Source organism: Bidens hawaiensis, unplaced genomic scaffold, assembly GCF_021521415.1.
Source record: "Bidens hawaiensis isolate Kalapana, Puna unplaced genomic scaffold, B.hawaiensis_p1.1 tig00024988_1, whole genome shotgun sequence".
NCBI lineage: Eukaryota > Viridiplantae > Streptophyta > Magnoliopsida > Asterales > Asteraceae > Bidens > Bidens hawaiensis.
Window position 1 is genome coordinate 221948 of NW_027493965.1, and position 25613 is coordinate 247560.

The 25613-nt window shown below is 40.0% G+C and overlaps 1 protein-coding gene and 1 long non-coding RNA gene across 2 annotated transcripts; both read left to right on the top strand.

Annotated features, from left to right (window-relative positions):
• The first annotated feature begins 1998 nt into the window (after positions 1–1998).
• On the top strand, positions 1999–15197 carry LOC143570449 (uncharacterized). The gene is made up of 3 exons (XR_013141934.1): positions 1999–2154; positions 14927–15040; positions 15127–15197. It is a non-coding gene; the product is annotated as an uncharacterized LOC143570449 (long non-coding RNA).
• Positions 15198–20573: 5376 nt separating this feature from the next.
• On the top strand, positions 20574–25145 carry LOC143570457 (AP-2 complex subunit mu-like). Its single transcript, XM_077056107.1, has 12 exons — positions 20574–20729; positions 20836–21013; positions 21091–21181; positions 21702–21796; positions 21888–22026; positions 22101–22239; positions 22316–22432; positions 22522–22612; positions 23403–23545; positions 23626–23740; positions 23833–23877; positions 24937–25145. Exons 1-12 carry the CDS (start codon positions 20647–20649, stop codon positions 25015–25017), a joined length of 1317 nt encoding a protein of 438 aa, XP_076912222.1. The 5' UTR covers positions 20574–20646; the 3' UTR covers positions 25018–25145.
• The last annotated feature ends 468 nt before the right edge of the window (positions 25146–25613 follow it).

The following is a 25613-nucleotide window of genomic DNA, read 5'->3' on the forward strand; positions in this document are numbered from 1 at the left end:
TGTCTCAAAAATAATTTATGTAATACCAAAAAGAATAAGAATAAGATAGAAAAAGATTTACGGGTACGTTGTTATGAATATTTAAACGTGGGTAGTTTAAAATATATATTATTAAGTTATGGACTTAGGTTTGAAGTGAATGATGACCTCAAGTTTCCAATTAAGGTAGGGACCGATTGCACCAGCTTTCTTTTTATATATAACTAGTAATTTACCTGGCGTGTTACATCGGATAGATCGGTAAAATTTGGATGGTGATAAAATTCAAGCGTTGTCGGTCTCGAGCGATAAGATGATAAGTCGGCATGAATTTAGTCGGTTTTTTACGATACCAGAACTAAAAAAAATGGCGGTTGGTCGGTTTCCGTTACGGTGGTACTGGAACTAAAACAAAAGGCAGTGATTTTACACGAATATGGTCGGTTTCTTTCTCGTTCATTATGGTACCAGAACTAAAATAAAAAATAAAATGAAAATTGGCATTCGGTCGGTTTTCATTACGTTCGTTATGGTACCGGAACTAAAACAAAAAAACAAATGGCATCAAAACCCTAGCATTGTCGGCCCGGACATTGATGCGTTGAGTTTACACGAATTCAGTCTGTTTTCGTTACCTAAACAAAAATTGCTTGTAGATCGGTTCTTGTTTCATTCGTTATGCTACCAATACTAAAAAATAAAATCAAAATAGTATGGACAAGTTTGGTGTTGTCACTTAGTTAGCGACACCAAACTTCTCTTTATATATATATATATATATATATATATATATATATATAATAATTTATTTTTTCAAATTTTTGGTAGTCATAAACATGAATCTTTCCTGATGACGGGTGACGTGGGCAAATCTTAGATGTTGGATGGCTCAGGACATTCCTTACAATATTTGTCTCCCTTTTTTAATATTACAAACGATATTAAATAATGTTCAATATAAAATAAAAAGTAGTGATTTACATCGAAACATAAATTAAACGGACAACAAGTTACGTCGCTACTTTTTTTAATTGCAAGAATACAATCTTTAAAAATTACATTAGCTGATATTAAAGTCATAACATTACTATGCATGACTCAATCTTTTAAAAAACGATATTAACCTTATAAAAGTAATATTAATTAACTGAAAATTCCAAAATTTTCATGATGCATAAATTGAAGTATCCTATAAAATTACTCTTATTCATTAAACTTTACATGAAGTCAGACCGTTGTAACACATAAAACAAGTATTATTAAGTATACTAAACTCATGAAACTAAGTGTTGTATATGTGGTTATCTGTTTTGTAATTTTAAGGGGTATATTGTTCTTCTGATATCTGTGAGATTTACTAGGTATAGTTGTACGGTTGTTATTGTTATTTCAATTAAAAAGTAACTTTGGTTGAGAGATATCTATAACAAGTGAATCAAATTTTATCCATTAATTTGAGTTAGGAACATAAAATGAGTTTAAAACATAAAACTTTGATTGAGTTTACATGTGTTATCATTATCTGTTGCTTCTCAAACTTGAGCAATTTTAACCACCCTCTTCATATTTGACATGCCGTAAAAAAATCATGTGTTTGTCACTGTATCAATATGTCGAGTCGACCACATGAGGCGCGATTTCAGATTTGACAAATTTAATCCCATTCATCTATGGAGAATAAACTGAGAGGAGCTTGTACTATCAACTATGTATTAAATGTGTAGGTATTTTTACATGAAATACATTATGATTATATAATAATTAAAATAATATTCAATGAAGGTCGATTATACAGACGATATTTTGTTGTGGGACCTCACAATGTTGGGCAATCACAAAACCGGTTACACAATTCAGTGTGCGGACTTACTGCTATAAAACCGTGATGAAAAGAAAACAATATAAAATATATTATAGCTTTTGCAATTAAATTAGCAAAGATGTGTGTTCATAACATAGAATGATGCCAACAAAAATATCATCATCTATGCACTTCGTTAATGAATTGTTAATGAAAATATACTCTGTTGTGTTTTTTTTTCTCAGGTATTTAAAGCTTCATATTATGTAAATATTTTATTTGAAATATTGGAGTTGAAGAGTGAAGACAAGACACATTTTCAATCATATTTACAATGCCAGTCCCTCTTGCTCCATATCCACCCCCTGAAAATGGTATCATTGCACACTTTAAATCACTTATTTTACTAATTGAAGATGTATGTACCCGCCTCAACACCGAGCAAGGCGGGTCAACCCACAAGATAAACACATTATGAAGGCACAAAGCCAAAACCTAGGCGCATGGCGCATACAAAACATGCTCAGGCATCATATGCCCAGGCACACATATGCTCGCGCATCACATATGCGCGCGGCGCATATCACATCTGCCCAGGCACACATATGCTCGCGCATCACATATGCGCGCGGCGCATATCACATGCTCGTGCATATCACATCTGCGCATGAAATATCTGCGCGTGAGAATAAAGAGAAGACCTCGCGCATCCTCAGGATTGGCGCATATCACACATGCACATAATCGACCTCGTCCTTATCCAAATCAGGATTAGGGCAGCCTTGATTGTGCACGTCAGACAACCTTCCAGAAGGCATCTTTTTAAGGAGTAAGAATATGCTGATGTTGACAGCTGCCAAATGAAAGGTCGACAACTCAGCATGACACATGTGCTACCACGTGATTACAACCAACGAGAAAGCGCCAGGTGTCCCAGAGGACACGTGGCGCAGTGCGATTGGAGGAGGCCAACGAGGTTGAGCCCAACCAGTGGAAACCCTAGCACTATAAATACAGCATCAACTCCACTTTGATGGACACATTCATACTCAATCATTGACAGTTACAGGCAGTGATAATTCAATCATATTGAATTACATTCACTCACATTCAGTTACATACAAACACACAGTCACACAATCATACAGTATTCAGCTATTAAGAAATACTCTTGAGATTCCCTTACTCTCACATTATTATCTTCTCCTACACATACTTATTCTCACGCCGGAGGGTTACCCCAAAGAGGACCCCTCTGTCCCTTTCTGAGGGGTAAGTTAACGGCGTTGTTCATTTTGTAGGTGGAAGAACACAGATCCAGAAGAACCATCGGTGAAATAGTACAATCAAAACCCGAGGAAAGTAGATCTGCTACCAGTGAGTAGATCCACGTTTCTTCATTGGCGCCATCCACTGTTACAAACGGCAATCAGATCTCATCAGATCTACATAAAAAAAAATCAATCACCATGGTTTCTGGCATTCGTAACGCTGATCAAGCTCTGGAGGATATTGAACGTGAGGGTGTCAATGAGGGACAGCAAATTCTGAGGGTGCCGCGTGATTCTACGCGCACCACCAGTAACCGTCCCTTCATCACAACCCCTCACGGCCAGACTGAAACTCCTCCAGACGATCTCACGTTACAAAATCTTGCCGGCGCGAAACTGAAAGGACCAATGGGTCCAGAAGAAGAAACAAATGATCCGAATGAATGGCTCATAAACGAGCAGCGGCGTCTACTGGAAAAGTACAATGAAATGGTCAAACAGAAAAAGCTAGCCGACCAAACACAAAGGCAAGCGTTTGATAAGCAGACTACAAAAAGGCCGCGCGCGCCGGAAGAAGGACATTCTGTTCACACTGCACACACTGAGTTCAGTGATGAAGAAGTGCATAGCATGAGGAAGACGCGAGATACTCATGCAGGAGGCTCACAACTCCGCGCGCCTGTGAACATTTCGCCTGGAGCCAGAGCAGATCTGGATCTGCACATGCCGTACAGCCCGCCAGTGAGGGGGCAAGTGGACGTAACCACGCCGTACAGGCCGGCCATCTTAGTGAAGCACTCAAAATTTACTGAGCGCATCGCTAAGGCCCCCATCCAGCACAAGACCAAGATGCCAAGTGGTCTGGGCAAATATGATGGTACAACAGATCCAGATGACTTTTTGCAAGGTTTCTATAACACGGGAAACCTAGAGAGCTGGACGATGCCAACATGGTGTCACATGTTTGCCCGCTGCCTTACGGGCGCGGCGCGGGTCTGGTTCGAGAGCTTGCCGACTGGGCAAATTGATGGGTTCGAGGAACTATTGGAAAAGTTCCAAGCCCACTTCGTACAGCAGCGCAGACACACGCGCGATCCTGTTGACATCATGCACTGCGTGCGCAGGAATGATGAAACGATTGAGGACTACATCACTCGTTTCAATCAGGAGTCTCTGGCAATCGGGGGTATAACTGAGCAACTCCTGCGCGTGGCTTTTATACAAGGCGCGCGCAGTGATCAACTCCGCCGAGCTCTCGTAAGCAGAGATGGTATGCCCACCACTTGGGCAAAACTAATGGAAGCATCGCGAGTCTTCGCGAGAAATGAAAAGCAGATTGCCCAAGATAGGGCAAGAGAAAGAGCGCATCAGGCTGAATCACCGCGCAGCAAAGAGAAGAGGGCCAAACAGAACTCTGTATGGTCCAGGTTGCAACCAACAAGTTTTTCTTCCACAGAAAAGCAAACGCAACCAAGCTCACCCCAGCCCCAAAAAGATGTTCGTAATCGCGGGGAGGGTGACAAGAGGGAGGGCGGCAGAGATCCTAGCAGACCTCTGCCAAGAATATGGACTCCCCTCACTAAAACACCTTCACAGGTGTTAAGTACTGAGAATGTCCAATTCAAGCCCCCCAAGCAACTACACTACAAGGGACCGCAAAACAGTGGCAAATATTGTGAATTTCACAGGTCCCCGGGCCACAACACCGACGCATGCCATCATTTAAAGGATGCGATCGAGAAGGATGTAAAATCAGGCAGGCTGGCTCACATGGTAAAAAACCAAAGAATAGAAGATGAGCAACCGGAAGGAGCCTCTGCCAGCAAGAAATACAAAAGAATCTGTGTGGCTGAGGGGGGACGACAAGGGCAGACGTCAAAAAAGAGAAGCGCGCAAATCCACGGAGATTGGCGCGAGCAGCAAGTTATCTTCCCAAGAATCAGGGGAGGCCCTTCAATCAGCAGCCCTCTCGTCATCACCACACACATTGCTCATTACGAAGTGTCAAAGGTCCTGGTGGACACTGGAAGCGAATCTGACATTATGTATGAGCAATGTTTCAGAAAGTTAGACCCGGCAGACCAAGCGCGGCTCGAGATGGTGAACGCACCAATTTGTGGTGTTTCAAATGAAATCATCCATCCCCTAGGTCAAATTCAGTTTGAATTAACTATGGGGGATGATGAGCGCAAGCGAGCCGAAGTTGTCAACTTCTTGGTCTTGCCCACCACGTCATGCCACAATATGATCCTGGGTAGGGGAACGATTGCCCAATTTAATGCCGTACCGTCGCCAGCGCACGGCGCATTGGGGTTCCCTACACCAACAGGCGTAACATTTGTTTACCGCGATCATTTGTGCGCAGTGACAAGTACGCCGCGGGAAGGGAGAATGAAACTTCCAATGGCGGACAATGCGCCAGAGAAGTGGATTTTAAACCCAAAATTCCCAGAGCAAACGGTCACAATTGGCGCTACCATTTCAGACGAAACGAGATTGAGAATGAAAAGGTTGCTCACAAAATACACGTCGGTCTTCGCGTGGCAACACTCCGATATGACTGGGGTCCCGCGAGACTTGGCGCAACATTCTCTTAACACGTTCAAGTCGGTGGAGCCAATTGCTCAGAAAAAGAGAATCATGGGGGATGAAAAGGCGAAGGCCATGAATGAGCAAGTTGAGGACCTGTTGCGCGCAAACATCATCCGCCCGATTCGATACCAGACGTGGGTAGCCAATCCTGTGATGGTAAAGAAAAGCAACGGGTCATGGAGGATGTGTATTGATTTCAAGGACCTCAACAAAGCATGTCCGAAAGACTGTTACCCCCTCCCAAACATCGACGCAAAGGTGGACTCCGTGGCACCATTCAAGCTCAAATGTTTCCTGGATGCCTACAAAGGCTATCACCAGATTCAAATGGCACCACAAGACGAAGACAAGACGGCCTTCAGAACCGACAAGGGTGTTTTTTGTTACACAAAAATGCCCTTTGGTTTAAAGAATGCGGGCGCCACTTATCAGAGACTTATGGATTCGGTTTTCAGTGAACAAATCGGAAGAAATCTAGAAGTCTACGTTGATGATTTGGTTATCAAGAGCAGGGAGGAGAGACAAATGCTCAAAGACATCGAGGAAACTCTTCAGCGCCTAACGGAAGTCAACATGAAGCTCAACCCGAGCAAATGTACTTTCGGCGCGGAAGAGGGGAAATTTCTTGGTGTAATGGTCACTAAGGATGGTTTCAAGGTGAACCCTGAAAAGGTGGAAGCCATCCTTGACATGCCTTCACCATCCACCATGAAAGAGGTTCAGAAGCTGAATGGTAGATTGGTGTCAATCAACAGGTTCCTAGCGAACCACGCCAGCAAATCTACTCCATTCGTTAACACTTTGAGGAACTGCTTGAAGAAGAGCCAATTCAAGTGGACGCCTGAGGCTGAGCAAGCTTTCAGTGAGATAAAAGAATGTCTCATAAAGCTGCCCGCGCTCACAGCTCCACTTCCTGGCGAAACCCTTACATTGTACTTGTCAGCTGGAGACCGCGCCATCGGCGCAGTATTATTGGTGGATCGCAAGGGGATCCAAAAGCCAATATACTATGTGAGTCGGGTGCTGACAGACCCTGAGACGCGCTATTCCATCATGGAAAAGTTAGTTTTGTCACTAACACACGCGTCGCGCAAGCTTCACAGATACTTCAATGGTCATCCGATTGAAGTTCTGACAGGTTACAACATCCAGCAAGTCTTGCGACGCCCCGCGCTCTCCGGAAGGCTGACAAAGTGGGCGTTGGAATTAGGTGAACACACGATCACCTATAAGCCCCGTCCAGCAATAAAGGGTCAAGTTTTAGCGGATTTCATCACGGAAATCCCAGAGGGAAAGATTGAAGAAGCTCAGCGCGAGGTAGACCCTCCGCGAGCAAATGATGAAGAAGATGTTTGGAGGCTATTCACTGATGGAGCCTCCAACAACGAAGGGTCAGGCGCAGGCCTCAAACTGGTGGACCCTGATAATCATGAATATACTTATGCTATTAGGTTGGACTTCAAGAGTACCAACAATGAGGCTGAGTATGAAGCCCTGCTGGCTGGTCTGCGCATTGCGCGCAAGTTTGGAGTTAAAAGGCTAGAGGCCCATGTTGATTCTTACTTGGTAGCTGCACAAGTCAATGGCCTTTACGATGCCAAGGAGAACACCATGCCTCTATATCTAGAGCAGGCAAAAAAGCTCGTTGAGCAGTTTGACTTCTTCAAAATCATACACATCTCGCGCAGCGAAAACAAGGCCGCAGACGCGTTGAGTAAGATGGCATCAACTAATTTTGATCACTTTGGCAAAGATGTCAGGGTGGAAGTGATGAGCAACCCGTCAGTGCAAACGCAATCTGTCCTTGTAATTCATACAACCCCTTCATCCTGGATAACTCCAATAATGGAATTCCTGAAGGAGGGGAAGTTACCGGACGATCGCGCACAGGCGAGAAAGATAAGACACAAGGTGCAGAACTATGAACTACTTGATGGTACATTATATCGACGCTCTTATCTTGGACCACTCATGAAATGCCTGGATGCTGAAGAAGCAAGCTATGTGATTAGGGAGATTCACGAAGGAATCTGCGGAATACACGCTGGCCCGCGCATGGTGGTTGCCAAGGCAATGAGCTCAGGCTACTATTGGCCAGGCATGTACTTGGATGCGCTAAAAGAAATCCAAAAATGCAAGGCATGTCAGAGCTACGCGCCAAACACCATGCGGCCAAAGAACAACTTGATTCCAGTGACCTCCGCATGGCCTTTCCACAAATGGGCCATTGATATTGTGGGGCCCCTGCCGCAAGCGCAAGGGCGAGTGAAATTTTTGGTAGTGGCAATAGACTATTTCACAAAATGGGTTGAGGCCAAGCCACTAGCAAAAATCACAGCAGAGGCGATGAAGCAATTTATCTGGAGCCACATCATTTGCCGTTTTGGCCTTCCTATGGAAATTGTGAGCGACAATGGCAAACAATTCACTGACAGGAAGATATCCAGCTGGCTCAAAGAATTGCACATCAACCAAATCTTCACTTCGGTCTACCACCCTCAGAGGAATGGCCAAGTGGAGCGCGCGAATCAAAGTTTGTTAAATGGGCTGAAGAAAAGGTTGGAGGGAGAATCCCATTCTTGGGTCGAAGAGTTACCTAATGTCCTGTGGGCGCACAGGACATTAAGCAAAACTAGCAATGGCGAATCCCCGTTCAGCCTAACCTATGGGACAGAGGCTATGATCCCAGCAGAAATTGGATGCCCATCCCATAGGGTACTCATGATGAGCAAGACTGATAACGAGCGCGAAAGAAGATTGGACCTTAACGTGCTTGAAGGGCGCAGAGAAGCGGCTATCATCAATGAAGCCAAATACAAGAAAAAGCTGGAAAAATATTATAATCAGCGCGTTAAAGAGTGCCACTTCAAGAAAAATGATTTTGTCCTTCGAAACAATGAAGCTAGCCGCGCAATACCCCCAGGAAAAATGTCCCCCAATTGGGAAGGACCTTATCAAATCTCAGAAGAATTGGGGAAAGGCGCGTACACTTTAAAAGATTTGAATGGAAAAAAGATACCGCGCGCGTGGAACGCAGCACAGCTTAGAAAATGCTTCATGTAAAAATTCAAATATGTAATCAAGGCTTTTAAGCCATCATAAATGATGATTCGCGCTATCTTTCAATATTTGTTCTATTACCTTTGCATACATGTTTCACACTTCCTTTATTAATTTGGAGCAATATGACAACACTATATTGACTTCAAAAACAAAATAAAACGAAGTAAAACATACATGCGCGAGCCTTAGCTCAAACGCGTTAACGAGTCTTAACTCTAAAACGTCAGGGCCTTAGCCCAAACCTACGAGCCTTAGCTCAAACACGTTAACGAGTCTTAACTCTAAAAACGTCAGGGCCTTAGCCCAAAAACAAAGAGCCTTAGCTCAAAACACTCACAAACATCCATCTTACATCCCGCGCAGCCTGATCATAAAAATCCCTAAACACAACTAAGGCAAAGTACATGCCAAATCATAGTTGTTAAGGTCTCAGGTCGAGGTCGCGCGCGGAATAAAAGTGGATATCTGAGTAACACATGCTGACATGTAATGGCTAAAACTCATATAAAAAACGCGCGACAACGACGCGCAAAAAAGGAGTAGTGAAAAGTCATCGCGCATGTCAGCATAAACAAGATACTGCGAAACCACTTACAAAATAGGACTATGGTTAAGTAAATAATTTCCTTACAACCTTGTTCTTATTTTAACGTGCAAGCATATCTTATATCTATACAAGCAAACATGAAGAGATGAATGGAAATGCGCAAGATGTGAAAAAGGGAAAACAAATTTCATTCCATAGCATTGAAATTTACAAGTGTGATGAGTTACAAATTACAAGTATAACAAAAAACAAAAAAAAAAAATTAGAAAGATGAAGGGCTTCTCAAGTCTCCACGTCGACGTCAGCCACTTCATCACCCTCATCATCTCCCGCAGCATCTGGCGCGGCCCGCTCCTCATCTCCGAACTGACCATAGTCAAGTTCTTCCTCCTCAATGGAGTCTTCTATCACGACGGTCTCAGGAGCAGATTCTTTCGCCGCGCCAGAGCCGCTGGCAGGGGCAACATCCCCCGCGCCACCATCATCGCCACCAGCCCCCTCGCATTCATCGAGCAACTTCTTTAGCGCGCCGAGGTCGGGCTGGTCAGCAAGCGCAGCTATCTGCAAATCATTAGAAAAGGATTGAGTACAAAAAATTTGGAAAATTAATCAAGAAAAATTCATTAAGGTCAAGGTACCTGCACAAGGATGGGGATGGGAGTATTCATATACTTTTCCCCCACCGCGGCCATGTCCGCGCAGGCCGCGTCGCTCTTGTAAAGGTACTCGGATGGGTTCTTCTTCAACATCCCATATTCATACCCATCCGTAAACCCTTCAGCTCGACCCACAAGGCGCGCGGCAGCATTGCACTCCATCACAAGGGCCTGAAACTCGGCAGAATATTTCATCGCCAAAGCGCAACGAGTCATGCCCTGTGACACCAGCCATTGGCGATCCTGCGCGAGGCCAGCAACAGACGTCTCGAGGGCAGGAACCTGGGAGTTTAATAACTCAACAGTTTCCTTGGTCTTTTTTAGCTCCTCTTTATCAGACGCTGCTGCCGCCAAAATTTTTTCTTTCTCCGCCTGCGCAGCATCAAGTGCTTCCTGGCTAGACGCTGCCGTCGCCAAGGCCTCATCCCTATCGGCCTGCGCGGCCGCCAACTCCTTTTTCAGGCGCGCAACCTCGCTCTCCAGTGATGATTTCTCAGTGATACTCTGGACGATAGCTTGGTCACGCGCCTCCGCCTGCTGTTCCAAGACACGCACTCTCCGCGCGTACTTGGCAACTTCGGCCTCCGCCACCTGCTGCTTCTCCCGCGCAGCTTGGAGCTCATGCCCGCGCTTAATAAAGGCGGTGTTGGCACTTGCTCGGTTTTCGCTGAGCTCCGCCTGGAGTTTCTCAGCTCGTGCGCGAGCATCAGAAAGGTTCCAGGCAGCCACCTTAGCCTCTTGCTGGGCTGCCACAAGAGCATCGCGTACTTTAATATAATCACGATGAAGCTCTTGGGAGGCAGCAAAGAAGGCTGACCCAGCGAAAATGTGATCGTTGAGCAAGTCAGCGCGGGTGCGCTCCTCCTGATACCTCCTTTCAGTAGGAGGCACGGCATGAGCCCAGAAGTCCTCGCATACGCCCATGGATTGGAAGGAACTGTCTTCATTAATATTCCATCTCGGGCGGTAAACGTGGTCACCTTCCTACAAAACACAAGAAATGTTCTAAGTCATAAAACATACTTATATGGAGGTACGCGCAGCGGAGCAACAAATTAAAACATACCTGCGGGGATGAAGCAGAAAAGTCAGCGCCAGCCCCACCAGAAGTCTGCGCTGCGAAGTCTTGTGGCATCGCAGGGCTGGCGCGGTCTCCCAAGGAGTCTTCAGCTTGAGCCCCCTCATCCTCCTCATCTTCTTCAATAGGCCTCTTCTCCTGCGACCTGGAGGGCTCCAAACTAGCCTCGCGGAGAGGGCTGCGCGTAGGAGGAGGCGAGGGAGGTCTCGACGCCGCCAGTTCGGCGCGCAATACGGCTTCCTGCTCCTTTGTAATCCCAATAAGGGGAGACTCAGCACTAGCAGGAGCAGGACCAGAACCAGCGGCGCCGGCAACGGCGCCAGGAGTGTCACCAGCACCTTGTACGCCAGCTACAACTCCTATGAACAAATCAACAACAAAAAAGGGTTTATGATTTGATCAAAACAAAAAATTCAGAAGACAATGGCGCAAAACATACCTTCGCGCAATTCTGTTCGCGCGTTGAACATCGCCATAAAGTTCATTCTACCCTTTTCTGAGGGTAGAACAGGGGACTTAGAAGCAGCCCCCGGCGCAGCATCAGCACCTTGTTGCGCCTGAGGCTGATCTGCTACCGTCGCCGGTCCTGCAAACATTCAAATGCGAAAAGATGTAATAAAAGTTCAATCAGAATTATGGGTAAGCAAAGTATACCTTTCGCAGGCGCGGCACTGCTTCTCTCTTCTGCCGCGCGAAGGGAGGAGGTCACGCCACCATACCTCAAGTGGACAGGAGGTCTGCCCACTTTCACAGGCAGGGAAGCTAAAGAAACCTTGGTGGTAAACACCAGGGTTTCCTCAGGTCCCTTCGTTTGAGCATGGGGATGAGCGACAGGGGTGTCGTCTTTCTTCTGTCTCTTACTGCCCCCTGCGCCGGATTTCCCCTTAGCTTTGCGCTTTAGTAGGGGCGCCTCCTCTTCCTCCTCCTCATCTTCCGCGAGCTCCAGCTCGTAGTTCTCCAGCGCATCTACAATACATGCAACACAAGTGTTAGCAAAATTTGGTATTCTAAAGGAATAAGCATAAGTGCGAAGGCTTACCAGGCGCGTCGCTATCAAAGTCAAATGCCAGATCGACAGGGATGAACATGTCATCGAAGCGATCTGGGAAGCCCACCTCCCCAGCGCCAAGCGCGACGGAGCCACCCTCCACTTGATCATCATAAGCGGCGTGGATATAATCCTTGGTGACTGCGCAAAAACAAGTCAAGTGATATCAGCAAAAAGAATTATGTTCGCGCAGAAAAAGAAATAAAGCAATCAAATAAACTTACACAACCCATCGACTTGGATAACGGGCTCAAGCGCGCTGTCGGTCCACAGCTTACTCATGCCGACCCCCACCAGCGCCTCCTCGCGAATTTTCTTGGCGGGGGATGGTTCGGTGGTCAGTTTCTTAACCCAAGCGCCGGTTGGGTTCTTAATAACATCCGCATCCGCGGGCGCGGAATCGATCGCGCGCATCGACATGCGGATGGGGATTACACCAGCCCTAATGTAGAAGAACCTCTCAGACCAGTCATGAAGGCTCTTGAATGACACGGTGCTGCACTTAACCTTCTGACTGCGAGGAATAAAGGAGATCCAAGAATCTTGGATCTTGGGCTTGTAAAAAAATTGAAAGCGCCGAGGGGTGGGCTCCTCGCGCTGTGATTTGCACATGAACTCGAAATGAGTCATGCGCACAAGTCCAAACGGATGGACTTGGGATATATGAATCCCGAAAAAACGTAACACCGCGCCTACAAACCTTGTCATCGGAAGACGAAGGTTGCAGTGGGTGAAAAAATGGGTGTATAGTGAAATATAGCCGGGAGGCGGGTCCGCCGCCGTCTGCCCGGCCACAGGCAACATGCAGCCAAACACAGGGGGAAACCCTGTGACGAGATGAGGCTGTCGAGATCGGCCTGCCTCAACTTGCAGGGGATTTCATTCCACCTTTTCGTGGCCTTGGTCCTCCCTACTTCCTCCGATGTGGTCTCAACAACCCTCTTCCCCTTGCCCTTTTGCTTTAATGTCGACATTACCACAGATTTCACACGGCGTCTTCGAGAGGCAATAGAGGTGATTGAGGGGTTAGAGGAGTCTGAACTATCAGACATACAACTGCAGCAGCAGATAATCGAAGATTCGAAACGATGAATACACTCAACTCGGAATATGAAAGGCAGAAATTCGAAAATTAGCAACAATGAAGATGAAGATAAAAAATTTTTCCTAAGGGCCTGCTTTTATAGGCCCAGGAGAGAGAAAAGTGGTAACTGTTCGGATTTCACGCGCCCCCACTCGCAGGTGTAAGCCAACGAGGGCACGGCACGTGTCCCTAACACTGTTGAGGGGACATAAAAACGTAACGGACCTGCCACGGAGCAGAGACGCGCCCCCACTCGCAGGTGCAAACCAATGAGAGCGCGACACGTGTTCCAGACAGCTGTGCGAGAGGACATGAAAGGCAACTGTAGCACCTCGAGCACACGAAATGTCTGACACATTTACGGCGCATGACACCACCAACCAACCACGTGTTTGGACCCTTCGTTTCAACCAAAATGGATAGAACAAGGCGCAACGATGGAAACAACCAAGAAAACGACAAAACCCCATCAGTAAGTCTAATATCTATCTTACCGCGCTAGCGCGAGATAAGACACACATTAGACTGGGGGGGCTTGAAGAGGTATGTACCCGCCTCAACACCGAGCAAGGCGGGTCAACCCACAAGATAAACACATTATGAAGGCACAAAGCCAAAACCTAGGCGCATGGCGCATACAAAACATGCTCAGGCATCATATGCCCAGGCACACATATGCTCGACCATCACATATGCGCGCGGCGCATATCACATGCTCGTGCATATCACATCTGCCCAGGCACACATATGCTCGCGCATCACATATGCGCGCGGCGCACCAGCGCGCGGCGCATATCACATGCTCGTGCATATCACATCTGCGCATGAAATATCTGCGCGTGAGAATAAAGAGAAGACCTCGCGCATCCTCAGGATTGGCGCATATCACACATGCACATAATCGACCTCGTCCTTATCCAAATCAGGATTAGGGCAGCCTTGATTGTGCACGTCAGACAACCTTCCAGAAGGCATCTTTTTAAGGAGTAAGAATATGCTGATGTTGACAGCTGCCAAATGAAAGGTCGACAACTCAGCATGACACATGTGCTACCACGTGATTACAACCAACGAGAAAGCGCCAGGTGTCCCAGAGGACACGTGGCGCAGTGCGATTGGAGGAGGCCAACGAGGTTGAGCCCAACCAGTGGAAACCCTAGCACTATAAATACAGCATCAACTCCACTTTGATGGACACATTCATACTCAATCATTGACAGTTACAGGCAGTGATAATTCAATCATATTGAATTACATTCACTCACATTCAGTTACATACAAACACACAGTCACACAATCATACAGTATTCAGCTATTAAGCAATACTCTTGAGATTCCCTTACTCTCACATTATTATCTTCTCCTACACATACTTATTCTCACGCCGGAGGGTTACCCCAAAGAGGACCCCTCTGTCCCTTTCTGAGGGGTAAGTTAACGGCGTTGTTCATTTTGTAGGTGGAAGAACACAGATCCAGAAGAACCATCGGTGAAATAGTACAATCAAAACCCGAGGAAAGTAGATCTGCTACCAGTGAGTAGATCCACGTTTCTTCACTAATAAAAATTAAAGATTATTTATTTGTGACAAAAACCCAAATAATTTTCTTGATTAATGTTTAATATAGCATGATGATTGGTTCATTTGATGCTAATTTACTTCACAAATCAATCCAAGAAGGCAGGATGAAAAACAGAGTACTCTGTTTTTATTATTATTATTATTATTATTATTATTATTATTATTTACTTTTAGGTCTATTATTTTGTGTGACTAAAAAACTTCATTAAACTATTATAAAAATAGGATCTCAAAGCCAACTTGTGTGTTCTGGATGTCGGAATCTTTTACTATATCCTGTTGGAGCCACGTCAGTATGCTGTGCCGTTTGCCATGCTGTCACACCTGTTCCTCCACCTGGTAAATCACAATTTGATCATTTTTTTTTGTAAGTTTTTAGTTTTTAGAAAATATATAGTTTTTCATAAAATGGGTTTGTAATTTAGGCACGGAAAATGCACAACTGATTTGTGGAGGCTGTCACACATTGCTCATGTACATTCGTGGCGCGACAAGTTACAATCACCATTAACTTAGCCTTAGAAGGTAATCTAACATTCGAACTCTTAATAATTCTCATACTCACTCAATTAGATTTGTTAAAGTCGTGCTAAACATACCCCTCCCCTAGTATCGTTACTAAATATTCTTTATTTTACTAATAAATTAGTAAAATCAAGTATCTACTTTATCTACTAGGGCATGTTTAGCCTACTCTATATGTTAAACAAAAGAATTTTGAATCTTTTGGGCTGCAAATCAAGTAGCACACGTGAATTGTGGAAGCTGTAGAATGCTTTTGATGTACCCGTATGGAGCTCATTCTGTTAAATGTGCAGTTTGCCATTTTATTACCTCTATCGGGGTTAGCACAAAACCTTAATTTCTTTAGTTTGTGTGAACGTAACAATCTTATGATGTATGTTTTTTTATGGACAGGCATCCACAACCGATACAGAACAAAAGTTCAACGCCTAAATTCTATGGTTTTAAATCCATGGTTATCGTGCAATGCATAGAGTTATGAATTTTCTCTTGCTTGAGATGACTATTATCTTTTTTTTTATAAATATTACAGTGATTAAGGAATAAGCCTAGGTTTTGGTTAGTGGGTCTTGGGTACGAGAAATATCTGATTATGTGAGAAAGCTTATGGGTTGTAAGTTGGTGTTTGATTAAGGTTTTTAATGTTAATGTTGATAGTTGATAGTTAGTACATGTTTGTTTTGTTGCCTTAGATAACACAGCATGAAGGAAGTTTTGTGGGGGGTTTCGTTGACTTTTAATTCAAGCTACAAACTTGTCATTTCTTGGTTTAATTGGTTGAATCTTGGATAGAAAGTGACTAAAGATAATGAAGGATAAGCATCAAAGAAAAATAAGATGAAAGAAGAATCATGTGTATTGTTTATCCTAATTACTAAATTAATGTTAAGTTGTAAAGAATGATATTAAACCCGTGAAAAAAGGTTAGTTATGTCATTTTCAAGTTATGTGTGACATGAAAGCATGTTACGAAGTTCCCAAATTCACATCTTTGAAGATTTGTGGTATTTAATGAAAGAGTCGTACAAGGAAGAAAATGACTTTTCAGACCATAAAGCCATAAAGGATAAGTATGATGATAAAAAGATGGAAGATAGATTCATGTGAAAGTTTTAAAATCAAATAGAAAGAAAATAAGTTTTATTAGAAGATTAATCTTTTTGAAATCAAATATTTAATATGTTGTTCTAAGTGTAAAAAAAGTGTTAAAAGTAATGAAATTACATTTTAACTTAATCTTGTGTGTCTACAAAAGAGAAGAAACCTCAATAAACAACTCAGAAACTGGAATGAAATAACAGATCCTAACTCAAGTCTGTGGGCTAAAAACAAACAAACCTTAACTTGAGAAATACTAATAATCTAGTATCTATATATTTAACGACCCTCTTTAAGTTGGAGCATAAATGTTAACCGTATCCAAATTATTGCTAATAAAAGTAGACATAAGACCACAATCCATCCATTCATCATGTCACACCTTCAATGTTGCCGAAATTTGAACAAGAATGTGAATCTTGGATCGGAACTTGAACCGGTATAGGACAATAGTTGGCTGGAAAAGGACCGCAATCTTAATTGGGAACACAAGCAAGAAACTAGAGTAGGAAATCCGGACAAATTCATGAAACCCGATTAGGAGCAAAAAACCGAGTCAGAAATCAGGAAAAGGATCAGAAACTAGAAGGTAAGAAACCATAATAGGAACACCAACATCTAACACGAGAATATGAGCTTGTAAATTCTGATTGACATCTCAAACAACAACTCATGGGACAAGAACAAATAATCTTAATTGTTTGCTGAACAACAACTTCGGGAAATCGTATGCGATTGGTGAACCTACAATATTTTACGGTGGTTGATTTAGACTTCATTGTTTTGATTGGAAAGAAGAGGCGGCGACGCTAGTCAATATCAAGCGGATTTTGCTTTTACCAACTCATCCTTCCTAAAGTATCATAATACAAAGAGTAATTTGTTTTTATGATGATTAAATCAACAAATGATGACAACAACACACAATTTACAATAAATTAAAGTTGATATTATTTCCAAACGTCTAAAGCTTTTTTTTATTGTATATTAATTAGGAGCATTTAGAAAGACCAAAGGGTATAATTGTTGGATTCATATGCCTAAAATGCAATATGACAATGTTACTATTCGTACGTGAAACATTGAAAAAACTGTACATGATATTATCTAGTGAAGTAATGCATACAAATAATAAAAAGTAACCATAATAATCTATCTATTTTAATAAAAATCTACCATTTTTGCCAATTGTCAATACCACAGCCCTCCTCACTTTTTTTTCAACCAATTTTCATATATGGTCCTCATCTTTTAAGTCATTTCAACATATGACATGAAAATTATAGGTTTATTCCAACTAAATCCATTACTACATATAATAAGTATTCTCCATATGGATTGACAAGATACTATTTTGAAGTGTTAATTGTGTTTTATATTCAAAATAATAAACAATAAACATTCGATTCATAACATGTGAAATGAGAACAATTGACTTGGACTAAATATTGATAACGTCAGCGGCTAAGGCTTAGCCTTTAATACCTAAAAATACATATGATTTTAAAATTAAAAGTTTTCGGGTTGACCCGAAACCTAGAATCCAGACCCAAGAACCAACCCGAAATTACTTCGGTTCAGGTTCGGGTTAGTATTTTCTTGGGTTCGAGTTTCTCGGGTCAGGTTAGTTTGGGTTCATTTATGGGTTTTCTTAGGTTGAGTTTCATGTTACGGGTAAAAGTGGCAGCCCTACTTTCAACCATTATAAATAAGAATCACTACATTCATTTTATGCAACTTTAAATCTTCTAATATTCTTTTAACTCGGAATAATCACTATTATTTGAAAATGGTTTTAATGTTATTATGTAATTTTCATTTTTCTGGCAATTACATTAATATGAAATAAACAAATTATTTTGTTATATTTAAATTTTCGGTTTTTATGTTGCTTGATTATACAATTTTTAATTGTAAAATATAAAGTCAATTAAAAATTTGTCATACACAGAATATTAATAACAACAAATTTATCATGATCAATCAATTTCAAATTGTAAAGATTCTAAGAATAATTATATCATCAATGTTCAGTTATATGGATTTTGGGATAATTATGTTTTTTTTTTGGATAAACTGAGGAGATGTTCTCAAATGACATCAGATTAATTGATTAAAAGCTATGACATTTTATGTGTATGAATATTTTTTTTATTAGTATCATGGATATACATTATCATTTATCTAGAGTTGGTATGTAATTGGAGAACCTTTTTTGTCACACGGACAACTATATATAGCTATATCAAGAGTTATAAGCAGCCATAAATGTTATTTTATTAAGAATTACAAGCAAACATGGACTAAAAGTTTTGATTTTTGATAAACAATGTATACCTGCTAATACAATCACAAATGTAGTGTAAATGAAAGTTTTTACCTATTTGTAACATATTTTTGTAATCTTAGTTATGTAATTCCTGTAATTTTAATTTAATTGTAATTGTATTAACAATATATGATTAATTTATTGACTGCATTTCACTTAATGGTCAAAGTTTAAAATTTTCAACAATTACCCGTATAATACACGGGCCTCAAACTAGTATTTGTATAAACAACAACATTGCAAGTGTATTTTAGGTTAACTCTTTGTGCATTAATCATAACTAATCAAGACTAATTAATTATGAGATGTGATCTTATAATATAACTAGATGGTTACTCCGATTTAGCTAGTTCAAAATGGTTAGTTGAAATGTTAAATTGGACCTATTAAAAGTAAGACGAAAACCCAAGGTTAGTCATCTCATTTTCTTGTTGTGTGTTACATAAAAGCATATTAGAAGTTCCCAAATTCGCTATTTGAAAACTTGTGGTTTTAATGAAATAGTTGTACATGGAAGAAAATGACTTGCTAGACCATAATGAATTAGTATGATGACAAAAAGATGGAGGATAGAGTCATGTGAAAATTTTATAAAACAGAACAAGAAAAGTAAGGAAAGAATTGTGGTATACAATGAAAGAATTGTACAAGGAGAAAATGTATTTCTAAACCTCATTTTATAAACAATCTAAAAAAGAAAACTCGCAATCCAGTACCTTCGAATTTTAACAATCACATGTAAATCTGGATAATCATGCACAAACACATGGTCTCATAGATATAACCATGAAACAAAAAGATTGACAAAGAAATACAATCACTTGTAGCGACGGAGCACACAGATGAAACTATGGGAATGTATATTCATGTGGTCGGTCATGCCCATGGTGTTAAAATCTTAAATCTTAAAATGGTAATATAATCCTCCAATTACAGAATTAACTCAACTTGAACACCTAACTTCATTTTGTTTTAAAAAAGAGCACCTGCCTTTCGTTATTCATGTTGTAGGCGCAAACCCTTACAAACAAGCAGATATTTAGATGGTTGAGCTTATAGAACCAGGTCAAGAGAGTTTGGGTTAGAATGCGTTTCAGGTCGGAAGTGGTTCATATCAGAACGGTGGTGGTGATTCAGTTCTTTGAATTTTGTTAAAAAGTGATTTTATTCATTGTTTTTTGTGTAAAAAGTATTCCGGTTTGTTTATTTTTGTTAAAAAAGTAGTCCGATTCATTTTTTTTAATTAAAAAAGTAGCTCGGTTAGTTTATTTTTATTAAAAAAAATGGTTCTGTTAATTTATTTTGTTTAGAATAATTTAATTTAAAAAAACCACTATTTTAAGCCACAACATATCCATGTCATAAAAAAAATTCCTTGTTGGCAGCCAATAGGTCGAACTTGGAGTATTGTGGTAAATTTTAAATCTTGCCTTAACGCCGGCCAATACGATAAAGTTTGGATTATTAAAATCCAATATCTCTTTCAATCAAAACTATTATATCAAATACCCAAATGCGAATTATAACTCTTCAATTTCAAAAGGGCATTTGGTCCAATAGTATTTAGGACTCCTCTAAAAGTCTAACTAGCTCATTTACAAACCAAATCGAGCTAAAATCTAACAAACATTTGAATTCAAATGAGTTTCGAGCGTTTGGACTTTGGACATCCCCTTTGGTGCTTAGTTCACTAGTGTTCTAATTAGTTTGTTTCTATGTTTTTCTTTTGCTGTTAAAAAAAAAAAAATCTAAAAATAGCTGTTAAAAAGAAAAATAATTTAATTAATTAAATAAACTCTTGTTATTGGCTAACTAAAGTGTATCTGTTCAACGGAAGCTGCTGCCCAAAATTCAATTAATCCGTTTACTAGTCTCCATTTCAATTCAACACCACCTGCAATTCAAGTAATAATATTCCAGATCCGATCACTTATTATTATTATTATTATTGACTTCACCGGCAGCTTACTTTATCTTATTATTACAATATAATATGCCGGTGTCTGCTTCCGCTATCTATTTCCTTAGTCTCCGAGGCGATGTCCTCATTAATCGCCTCTACCGTGATGACGTCGGGTCAGTTTCATTATTATTATTATTATTATTAGGTTTACATGTTTTTAGTAAGTAAATTATCTGTGGTGGATCTAATTATTGTGTTATAATTAATTGTTATGTTTAGGGGAAATATGGTTGATGCCTTTAGACTCCACATTATGCAAACTAAGGAATTAGGCACCTGTCCCGTTCGACAGATTGGCGGTTGCTCCTTTTTCTATATGAGAATTAGCAATGTCTACATTGTTATTGTTGTCAGCAGTAATGCCAATGTCGCCTGTGCCTTCAAGTTTGTTGTTGAGGTGACTTATTTTCGTTTCGTTTTCGTAGAACGATTTAAGACTAGTGTTGTTTGTTAAGTAGTTTTCTTTTTATGTAGGCGGTTAATTTGTTTAAATCGTATTTTGGTGGTGCTTTTGACGAGGATGCCATTCGCAACAACTTTGTTTTGATATACGAGTTATTGGACGGTGAGATTTGAAAATGAACCGAAATAACACAATAGGAGCTTGTTTGTGTACGTGTGTTTAACTTTAACTGAATGAACGATCAAACATGAATGGGATTTTCTTGTTTGTTAAGAAAATGAATGTGTTTGTGTTCGTTTATGTTCGTTCGTTGGCAGTATAAATGAAAGGTTCTTGAACGTAAATGAATGAATATAAGAGGGCTAAGACCAGTTAAAAGTAAATGTGAACAACAATGTGTTGGGCCTAAAAGGTTATTAAAACTAAACTAAACTGTAATCTGTCTAAAAAGTTTAAACGAATATATTAATGGATGTAAACTGAACAAAAATAAACTTAAACTAACGAACTTAAATGAACAAATGTAAACGAACATTAACAAACATAAATGAACGGATGGGAGACGCGTTCATGTTCATGAACGGTTCAATGAAAGTTCAGTTCATGTACGTGCCTATATTTTATTTAGTCCTTTTGTATTGTATCATGTTTCGGTCTGCTTTATCTGCTATTTTACTTGCAGAAATAATGGATTTCGGTTATCCCCAAAATCTTTCACCAGAAATATTGAAACTTTACATTACTCAAGAAGGTGTTCGCTCACCATTCTCATCCAAGGTGAGCTGTCACATGTTATCCTTTTCACTTTTGATGTAAATTAAATATTTTCTGAATTGAAGCTTGTTTGTCCATGAGCTTAAACAAACAGCCGACAGATAAACCCGTTCCAAATGCTACTTTACAAGTAACCGGTGCGGTTGGGTGGCGTAGAGAAGGTCTTGTTTACAAAAAGAACGAAGTGTTTTTGGATATTGTGGAAAGTGTTAATCTTCTTATGTCTTCAAAAGGTACAATTTAACGCTTTCACATGCGCATATGTTTAATATCTTCATTCCCTGATAAATAATATTATTGCTAATAGGCAGTGTGCTTCGTTGTGATGTAACGGGCAAGGTTCTTATGAAGTGTTTCCTTTCGGGTATGCCCGATTTGAAGCTCGGATTAAATGACAAAATTGGCCTTGAAAAAGAAGCTGAAATCAAGTCGCGCCCTACTAAGAGGTAATTTCTGGTCTCACATATGTTTAATATTTGGTCCAGTTTAATTAAATTTTTTTAATTTTACTAATTAATGCAGTGGGAAAACTATTGAGCTGGATGATGTCACCTTTCATCAGTGTGTAAACCTGACCCGATTTAATTCAGAAAAAACCGTCAGCTTTGTGCCACCAGATGGTGAATTTGAGCTAATGAAGTAAACTCACTTATTCGTTGGTGTTTAAATCTGATATGATAATATTATTCAACATATTGTAACGTTTATGTTGATAATTTATACGACAGGTATCGTATCACTGAAGGTGTAAATCTTCCGTTCCGGGTGTTGCCCACCATCAAAGAATTGGGAAGGACGCGCATGGAAGTTAATGTTAAGGTTGGTAAACAACAAACAAATGGCCGAACGGGGTTTTCTTGTTCGTGTTCAACTGTTCATTCGTTAAGAAGATGAGTGTGTTTTTTTTTGTTTATGTTTGTTTGTTTGTTATTAGTATAAGTGAATGTTTCACAAACGTAAGTGAACACAAATGAACTAACATAATTAAACATAGATAAATGAACATAACAGAGCGATCACCAGTTAAAGTTAAAGTTAACGACTTAACGTGAATATCAATATGTTTGGCCTAAAAATCTAATAAAACTAGACTAAATAGTAAGAGGTGATATTTTATTTTCATAAAACTAACTAAATTGTAATGGACCTAAATAATTTAAATAAATATATAAATGAACAAACTTAAACATACATGAACACACATAAATGAATGTAAACGAACATAAATGTTCGAGCGAGACATGTGTTCATGTTTGTTCGTTTGACTAAATGAAGAAAACAGATGTTCATATCCGTTCGCATATTAAATAAACGAACTTTCTGTTGAACGGTTCACAAACAGTTCACTAAATGTTTTGGTTCATTTATAAGCCTAGTCAAAGTAAGTGAATTAGGTAATGGTACAAGATGGGTTGAGCCGAAACACTTATTCACTTTAATTTCATCATTAAATAAATAATTAGTGTGTTTGATATGAATACAATAGTATACTATCTCAATGCTATTCTATTTTTCTAAATAAAATAATTAAAATGCTTTATGCATTTCAAAATATAAACCTTTTGACCCGAATCGGCCAATTAGTAAATAAACGGGTGTAAATTGTCAGGTAAAGAGCGTTTTCGGTGCAAAAATGTTTGCGCTCGGAGTTGTAATTAAGGTTCCAGTACCAAAACAGACAGCAAAAACGAGTGTTCAAGTGACATCGGGCCGTGCAAAGTACAATGCTTCTATGGACTGTTTGATGTGGAAGTGAGTTTCTATGCTCTAATCATTGTTCCTTTTTATGATATTATTTGTTAAGTTGTGTTATTATTATAATAAATTTGCAGGATACGAAAATTCCCGGGACAAACGGAAGCAACTTTGAGTGCAGAAGTGGAGTTGATTTCAACAATTGCTGAAAAGAAGTCGTGGACTCGGCCACCTATACAAATGGAGTTTCAGGTTATAACCTTTTTATTATTAAAAAAATATTATTTAAATATGAATAGTTTGAAATTAAGTTAGGAAATGGTTTAATTTTTGTGCTTTTGTAGGTTCCTATGTTTACAGCATCTGGATTAAGAGTCAGGTTTCTCAAGGTACATTTTAATAGACCTATTGACCCGTTGTATGATTCTAGTAGACTCAGGTTGACCAGCTGTATAATCTGAATATACCTAAGCTTGCAAACAAACCGAATGAACACAAACGGGGCATGTATGTTTGTGTTCATTCGTTTAACTTTGAGCATGTTTGAGATTGAGTTTGAAAAATGCTTATTGGCTTATTGGTGTTTCCAAAAAGCCAATAAGTTAAAATGTGTTTGGCAATCACAAAAATCTTTTTTTATTTTAGCTTTTTGAAAGGGTTAAAAAGCAGTTTTCCAAAAGCCCCAAATCATGGATTTTCAAAATGGCTTTTTGAAAAAGCCAATAAGCAAATAAGCATTTTTCAAACTCAATCCCAAACATGCTCTTTAATTGACAAACGATAGAAAACGAACAATTAAACGAATGGGGTTTTTTTGTTTGTGTTCGTACGTTAAGAAAATGACCTTGTTCGTATTCGTTTGTGTTGTTTGTTAATAGTATAAACAATTAAACAAACGGTTCGCGAATGCATAACGGACATAGTCGTTCCTAGATGAACAAACATAACCGATATGTTGGGCCTAAAAGCTTAATCAAACTATACTAAATTGTAAGAGGTGATATTTTAATTTCATAAAGCTGAAGTAAATGTAACGGGCCCAATTATTATTAATGAATATGTAAGTGAATGTAAATGAACGAACTTAAACTTATGAACATAAATGAACGTTCATGAATATAAATGAACGAACGAGGCATGTGCTCATGTTCATTCGTTTTACTAAATGAACAAAAAGGTTTGTTCATGTTTGCTCGTTAAATAAACGGAAGGTTCATTGAACATTCGGTTCATTTACAGGCTTAAATGTTCTTAAGTTGACCTGTAGTACAATTTTAGTAAGACCCAATCGAACCCTTAAACACATTATTTTTACCCAAATCACCCCATTTTTTATACAAACGGGTCATAATTGCCGAGTGTACAGTTTACACTGCAACAAATAACATCTTTTTCGAATCTATAATGGCTAATTTTTATTTCTTTTATTTATATGTGTTTTTTTAAAGGTGTGGGAGAAGAGCGGGTACAACACGGTTGAGTGGGTCAGGTATATTACCAAAGCAGGTTCGTATGAGATTCGATGCTAGATTAAACCGCGCTTTCTTGAAGCTGTGTGCTATATAAAAAAGTTTGATTGAAAATTTAATATTTCTTTGATTTTATAAAGGCATGTTCTTTGATTAGACTTGATGATATGATGGAGAATTTGATGTGATTATATTATGTTTGACACAAGTTTCACAATGAGGGAGAAAATGTTGTCTTTATAATGAAACAAGAATCAAATGCCGTATAAATTTGAACATTTTAACTTTACACAGGTATCTTACAAGCTTTAAAGTTGCTAGCCTTTTCTAGGTTAGGGTCCCCTTTTGTACCACTTTGTGGTTGTACAAGTGTTAGCAACTCACTTTTGACTTTGAAGTGTCAAGTGGAGTTGTCCTTGGATTTCATTAGGGTCCTACTAGGGACACCCTCGGGCTGTACGGGGACCTATACAGGCGTGGTATAGGCCTATGTATAGGAGGTGTCTAATGTCCCTAGAAAATCCCTTTCAATATTGTTCTGATTTTTTTGGTATTCAAATTTTCTTAGCAAAGTAAGAGTATTGTAATGAAAATGAAACTTGAAAAAAAAATTGTTTTTAAGATATTAATTTATTAAAGATGTGATATAAGTAGTT

Coding starts and splice junctions, on each gene's coding strand:
- LOC143570457 (XM_077056107.1), top strand. CDS start 20,647: ATGCCGGTGTCTGCTTCCGCTATCTATTTCCTTAGTCTCCGAGGCGAT. Junction 21,182..21,701: donor GATATACGAGTTATTGGACG/GTGAGATTTGAA, acceptor TTTTACTTGCAG/AAATAATGGATTTCGGTTAT. Junction 23,546..23,625: donor ATGGACTGTTTGATGTGGAA/GTGAGTTTCTAT, acceptor ATAAATTTGCAG/GATACGAAAATTCCCGGGAC.